Source organism: Octodon degus, unplaced genomic scaffold, assembly GCF_000260255.1.
Source record: "Octodon degus isolate 3935 unplaced genomic scaffold, OctDeg1.0 scaffold00062, whole genome shotgun sequence".
Lineage (NCBI taxonomy): Eukaryota > Metazoa > Chordata > Mammalia > Rodentia > Octodontidae > Octodon > Octodon degus.
In genome coordinates, this window is record NW_004524638.1 from 10,716,779 (window position 1) to 10,724,075 (window position 7,297).

Consider the following 7,297-nt stretch of genomic DNA (forward strand, 5'->3'; position numbering starts at 1 on the left):
ATTAAAAATAAAACAAAATTATGTAGTGGAAAAAAATAAATAAAGTTGAAATAAAAATGTTTTTTGATAAAAAGAATGTCTCTCACACACAAATACAAGAATTACTCCTTCCAGTGTTAGTCACCAGTCTTCAATGCATATTAGAATATTTCATAATTGTATACAACTTACGTATAATGGCAGAATTTCAGACCTTGTGGCAAACATGAAAAATATCTCTTTCATTCACTTCTTTGGAAAAGGTATTTTAAATTTTTGTATGTTTAATTATTGATTTATTTTTCTTCAAAACTTTATTCTTTTCAATTAGTCCTACACGATTTCAGTTATGCTTGGATTGTTCTTCTCTTTTTCCATAATTTTATTGATCAACAAATAGCAATGAGACTGTTTCAAACCAAATTGGTAGGACAGTTTCGATAATTAACACATTCCATACATTCTTCCTAGTGGTTAATTGTTGTATAAGATGCAGACTTGATATCCTATTTATGAACACCATTAGAACAAATTCCTTTATTCATTAAGAGAATGTAACTATATATCTATCCTAAAGACTTTGAATACACAGATACAAAATGGACATTCATCTGTATCCCCTTTATTTGTTTAGTTCCATTATTTGAATATTATAGGTGTGTAAACTCAGCAAAATTTTCTTAAAAAGTCCAGTAGCCCATAATAGTATTGGGTCTTCCGCTTCTCTGGCAAGGAATGTTCTTCTGTTATTGTTACTGATATAGCAGAATGAAACTCCCAACCTGAAAGACACCTGAGCTGAGTTCATGTTCTCTAAAATGAAAGAATGCATTTTATGAACAGAGATTAAAAACAGAACATATTTAACTGGGGAAAGTGCACGTCTGTCCAAGAGGAGAGAAGGGGGACCTGAGTGTGTTGCCCCCAAATCTGTCTCTTTCAGGGATTTTTATAGGGTTAAACTATGTGGTGAGGCAGGCCTAAGGTGAAGAATATGTCATTTATTTGGGGCATGAAGTGGGATAAAACTATGTTCCACCAATAAGATTACAAGCCCAATTGTTTATGTAAAATTGATTAAATCAGAATTGAATTGGGGAGTGAGTAAGGCAGCAAGTGGGCATTAATATAAAGCAGGGGCTCTTCTTATAGAGGGTTGTGTTAGTGGCTCTTTCAAGGTGATTAATATCTATTTAGAATATCAATCCCTGATGCTCAGCCCAAGGGAAGTATGTGGCTTCATTTGTTCAATCTTTTGTCTTGAGGTCTGGCCCACAGCTGGAATATCTGTCTCTTCCATAGTTGCAAGGTATCTTGTCTTCCATATTGGGTCCTTGAGGGCCTAGCCCTGCCTGAATGCCTATAATATGGACTAACTAACTTAGCTGCCTACAACAATATGTGTATAGTCATGTCAAATGGCTATTTTATATAGTTTTTAAAATAAAGAGATATAATTAGATGAACAGTTCACATGTCTCAATTTTACTTGCAAAATTTAATTTCCTGTGAGATATCATCTCCAAAATTCTCAATTTCAACAAGTGAAGTTTCCATCTATCACAGATTATAAAATTTTGAATGTTTCAGAATGACACATCTCAATTTATAAAAAATATTCAAATCTTATGTACGGATGCCAGATTTAGTTTTTGATAGATTCTGGCCTGAGTCACACAAGGGCACCCCCAATCAGCTCCTTGTGTGTCACTGAACCTGCCCCTAAAATTCCACCCCAAACAAAAGTCCATAACGTCTCCTACTCCCTGTCCCAGGTCAGGGGATCTCCTCATGTCCTTGCCCTCCATCCTCTCCATGTCCTCAGAGTTAACAAAGGCTTCCCACTCTCTATTTCTGCTTCTTTGCCACACCTCTGCCACAGAAGACCTAACAGGCTCTAGAATAAAAAGAAGGAAGAGAGGGAGTGAGGAAAGGGGAGAGAGGAGGCAGGGGAACAAAGAAAGAGAAAAGGAAGAAAGAAAAATAAAACACTGGCAAATACTTAAGCTTATATTTAAGGGATAGAGCTCAGTGACACAGGGCCTGCCTGGTAAGCACAAGTTGGTGAGTTTGACTCCTGATACCAAACAAACAAATAAACAGAAAAGCAAATAAAGCTCTCAAACATTTAGATTACAACATAACTTAGTGTAGTGGGATAAATATGTAAATGAATATTGTATGCTGCCTGCTTAGACTAAAAACGGTGTTTTTACCTGAAATTCAAAGTTAATTTGTATTTTGCCAAATAATTCCAGTTTTCCAACTAGTAACTTTTAAAGTAGTATGATATTTTTTCACCATATTACAGAAGAAAAAACAATCTCACATATTGATTGTATATTATGTGTAAAATGAAGAACCATAATTTTAAAGTCCTTATAGTATGGCTGCAAAAACAAAACAGTTGTGTGTACCATGGGGCAGAGATTGTGAGCATCAGTGTTTGGTGTGTGTATATACTCACAACCCGTGCTGTAGGAAAAGGCCAAACTGGTCCTGGACACTGAGAAGGGCTGCAGAATGAGCTAGAATTTTAAGCAGGGACCCAACTGAAAGATGCAAATATTAAGGGAATGTTTTCTCTTTTTGAAGGTCTACTATGCTGAGCATTTTCACTGTTGCTATGAGACTAGGAGGGACAGTTTCTGCACTAGTTCTCATGACAAAGCAGTACTTCATTCACCTTCCTGGGATTCTCTATGGGGTGCTTCCCCTTGCTACCTCAGTCTGCATCTTGTTTCTCCCAGAGACCTTTAATCTGCCACTTGCTGACACCATCAAAGACATAGAGAACAGGTAAGGTCCCCTGTGGTCCTGCTGCATGAAGCTGTGCTGTGCAGTGGCGAGACTGTACAGCAGAACCCAGAAGACCACTTTGCACTCTCACTTCACATCTCTACAGTATTTTTCTAGGCAATTTTCCTTATTTCCTGTGTAATGGAGCCATTATATAACAAATACACTTGTAAATTATTTACACTTTGTATTTATTTTTATAAATATATAAAATTGACTAACCTGTAAAGCAAATAGTTGCTTATATCATTATATTCATGTGTAGTGTTTTGTGCAATTTTTTGAGTTAGAATGTGTTTTTTTCTATACTGCATATATGGGCAAGAAAGTTGAAGATAAATGAAGATAAAAGCCTTTCTTTTAAACTAGAAAATCAATTAATGGAAGACACAACAAAAACCTACATAATTTGAAAAATTCTGAGATCCAAATTCTGAGATCCATGCTAAGAGGAGAGTTTTTGCTATGCTACATGAAGGCAAGATCACTACTTCCTGTTCTGTATCTTATTTCATAGAACAGATATCCTTATTAAGTAGAAATGATACCTTTCTGGTGTACTAGAGGTAAGAAAGTGAGCATAGAATTAAGAGTTAAAAACAGGAATTTTAATTCCAAATCTTTATTTACATAACTGTGTACATTTATCACATTGCATAAAAGCCTAGGGTTTGATTTGGGTCTTCTTTAATATAGTAACACTAATTCCTCATGATCATGTTGAGCAGTGTTAGTGTACAGGTCAGAGATATACAAACTTGAGCACAGCTCCAATTTATCTGAATTTTTAAAGGTATCTTCTGGATACATTCTCCTCATTTGTTTATATTTTGCTTCTGTTTTAATTCTTGGGACAGGTTTAGGAGCAAGACTACAAGAGAAAAACAGAGAAGAGAACTACTAAGGACCACTGAATGCTAAGAAGACCCAAAGTAGACTATATAGACATATTGTGACATAATTTCAACCTATTTCTATGTTGACTGTAATCTAGATCCTTAATCTTTGTGGATATTTACTAACAGTTATTAAACAGATGAATTTCAGAAAAAAGTCTCAATAAAAAAGCCATAATACATATTTAAAACTTAATGACTATTAGATGACAAATTCCACACATAAAAATGGAAAAGAAATGAGTGCAATAAAATGTTTGCCCTAAAAATAAACATAATTAAAATTGGAAGTTCAAAATGTGTATAAGAACATGTTTAATTGACATCCTATGCTATCATCACATGTACATATTTTGAGTTGAGAATTTTTATGAGAGTAAGAATAGGAAAGTTATTGAATATGACAAAAATTGGATCTTCGCTTAGATGATGCAGATATCAGTATTGACTTTGAAGAGATGCTTTTAAAACAACCTTATATGGCCAGTTAGTTTTAACCAGCTTCTGGTCTCTGGTACACAAAATACCACAAACCTACAACTTAAAGGAAAGAGCTGATTTGGCTTACAATTTTCAGTGGGTTCAGTCCATAGTCCTCTGTCTTCAAGGCAGAAAAGCCATGGTAGAAGATGCTGGTGGGCAACTACTCACTCCATGGCAGCCAGGAAACCAAAGGAATGATCCAGGAACGAAAGATGTCCACCTTTCTAAGTCATGACCCCAGTGAATCACTCCAAACCAGGCTCTGATTTTATACAGCTCATTTCTCTAGTGAACTCATCAATGAAAGAATCCACTATAGTGTACAGCATCTCATGATTCCATCCTCTTCCACACAAATGAGACTTTGGGAGGCATTTTAAATTGAATTCATACACAGTTACATATAATAAGTTCAACATGTTGAAGGCTGTAGACAAAAACTATACATACAATAATAAAAAGAGTAATAGAGTTGAATGATTTCCTAGGTGGAAAGCATAAAATGAGACATTCTTCTCATTTGTGTAGTAGGGAAACAAGATGAATTTGAGTCATAATGAGCAACCAGACAGGAAATGCATGACCAATAAATGAGATCTCTGATAAATCTTGCATTGGAAGAAGGTCATAAGTGTCAGGCTTTGGATACTGTAGAGATTCCAGAATGTATTACCAGAGTTGTCTGCACCAGCCTGTGTGAATCAAAGCCTGTCTCATAATTTCTCCACAATAGCTGCACCTTGCTCCAAATAACGGAAAATACAGTGGAGAAACATACACTTTACAGCCTTTCTGCCAAGATTGCTGAGTCCAGCAACCTCTTTTGGCCCTGAAGACTGCCTGAGATACCTGGTAGCATACCCCTTGCCTTCCCACCAGAATTTGCAGAGTCTGAACATCTTTCCTTATCCTGAAGACCTCCAGGAGATATGACTACCACAGCTCCTGCAGGAGCCTTGTACCTATCCTACCCTGCACCAATCCACAATCAAGAGAGCCTTGCACAACTTCACCCTACATTCATCAAATCATCTGACCCTTCCTGAACTGTGGCTTGCCCTTCTCTCCTTAATGAGGTACAAATCACATTGAATACCACACAGAAGGAGCTTTGGTGAACCTTCCATGCCTTTCCACTCTCCAGGGAGGCTTGCTGACCTGAAATCTTCCCATCTATGATCACTGCAAAACATGACAAAAGACAAGAACAAAAGGCAATATCAGACCTCTAGTCCACCTAACACAAGTCCAGGAGACAAGGTCATTGAAGAACTTGGAAGTTACACACTTGAAATGTCTCAGATGATAGCATCTGAAGGAAAAAAATGACTCCATAAGGCTATGGAGCAAATCAAATCAGAAATAACCTCTGTTAAAAAAAAAAGAAATGACAATAGTCATGAAAGAATTGTTTGATACATCCAAGGAAGACACAGATAAAAAATAAGGTAATAGGACAATGATAGAAACATTGAATGAACAACACAAAAAAGAATTAGAATGCATTAAGCAGATTCAAATAGATATCCAGGACATAGAAAATACCACTGAAAGCTGGCAAAATTGCTAGAATGAAACAAAAGATAGACTTTTAGACCATGAAGATAGCATTGTAGCTAGTGAATATCTCTTTAAAATAGTGAGAAACCAGCAAATAATACAATAGCTGTAAGAAGATGCAAAGAAAAATGATACAGGACTAATAGGTATCAATGAAACAGACAGAGATAACATAAAAGACATAGAAATAGTGTTTGTGGAAATAGTAGCAGAAAATTTCCCAAGCATGGGAAAAGAATCTAATATACAGATGACCAAAAATATACAGAGCTCCAGCTAGCCATAATCAAAATAAATCATTACCAAGACAAACCACAATCAAAATCCTAGAAATTAAACAAAAAATGACCAAAGAAATAGCAGAACTAAACCAAAATTATGAAGAAATGGACTTAGTATGTCTTTACACAGTGTTTCATCCAACAGAGACAGAATACACATTTTTCTCAGCTGCATATGGGACATTCTCCAAAATAGATCATGTGCTGGCACATAGAACATCTTAAGAAAATGCAAAGGAATCGACATTATACCATGCATATTATCTGACTATAGTGCAATGAAAGTGGAAATTATTGACAACAGAAACAATAAAAACTATAAACACATGGAAACTAAATAATGCCCTCATGAACAATCAATGGGTCGTTGATGAGATTAAAGAAGAAATGAAACGATATTTACAAATTAATGAAAATGCAGATACAACTTACCAGAAGCTGTGGAATGCAATGAAAGCTGTCTTAAAGAGGAAATTTATAGTGATAAATTCTGCACCTCAAACTCCTAGAACAAAAGAGCAAGTCAAGTCCAAAGCCCAAAGAAGGCAGGAAATTATAAATATCAGAGCAGAAATAAATGCAATGGAGATGAAGAAGACAATACAAAATTAATGAGTTAAGATTTGGTCCTTTGATATATAAAATTGATAAATCTCTACCCAACATCATTAAGAAAATAAAGAAAAATTTCAAATTCATGCAATGTGGAATGAAATGGGTGAAATTACTACAGGCCCTGTAGAAATTCAGAAGATTGTCAGTACTTATTTTCAAAATCTTTACTCTCACAGAATGGGGAATGCAGAAGAAATGGACAGATTCCTAGACACATATGAACTACCAAATCTAAATCAAGAATATTTAAAAATTCTGAATAATCCACTATCAGTCAATGAAGTAAAAACTGTAGTAAAACATACTGACAATAAAATAAAGTCTTGGTAATGATGGAATTACACTTGAATTCTATAAGAAATTTAAGGAGAATCTAATGCTAATTTTTCTCAAACTCTTCAATAAAATTTGAAAGGGAAGCAATTCTCTCAAACTCATTCAGGGAAGTAAGTATTACTCTGATACCAAAACCAGAAAAGGACCCCAAAAAAAAAAAAGAACTAAAGGCCAATTTCCCTAATGAACATGCATACAAAAAATCCTCAATAAACTTGTAACAAACAGTATGCAGAAAATCATCAAAAACATTATACATCGTGACCAAGTTGGATTCATCCCAGGAATGCAAGGACTGCTTAATATATGCAAAACCATAAATGTAATATATCACATCAACAGAGTCAG

At 35.2% G+C, this 7,297-nt stretch overlaps 1 protein-coding gene across 2 annotated transcripts in view; it reads left to right on the plus strand.

Moving 5' to 3' along the window:
- LOC101575191 (solute carrier family 22 member 22-like) overlaps positions 1-3,961 on the plus strand; it is a 49,740-nt gene extending 45,779 nt beyond the window's left edge. For both annotated transcript variants that reach the window (XM_023718742.1, XM_023718743.1), the window contains 2 exons: positions 2,575-2,778; positions 3,636-3,961. In XM_023718742.1, the coding sequence (XP_023574510.1) occupies positions 2,575-2,778; positions 3,636-3,699 (268 nt within the window). In that variant the 3' untranslated portion in view covers positions 3,700-3,961. The remainder of the gene's footprint in view (positions 1-2,574; positions 2,779-3,635) is intronic.
- The last annotated feature ends 3,336 nt before the right edge of the window (positions 3,962-7,297 follow it).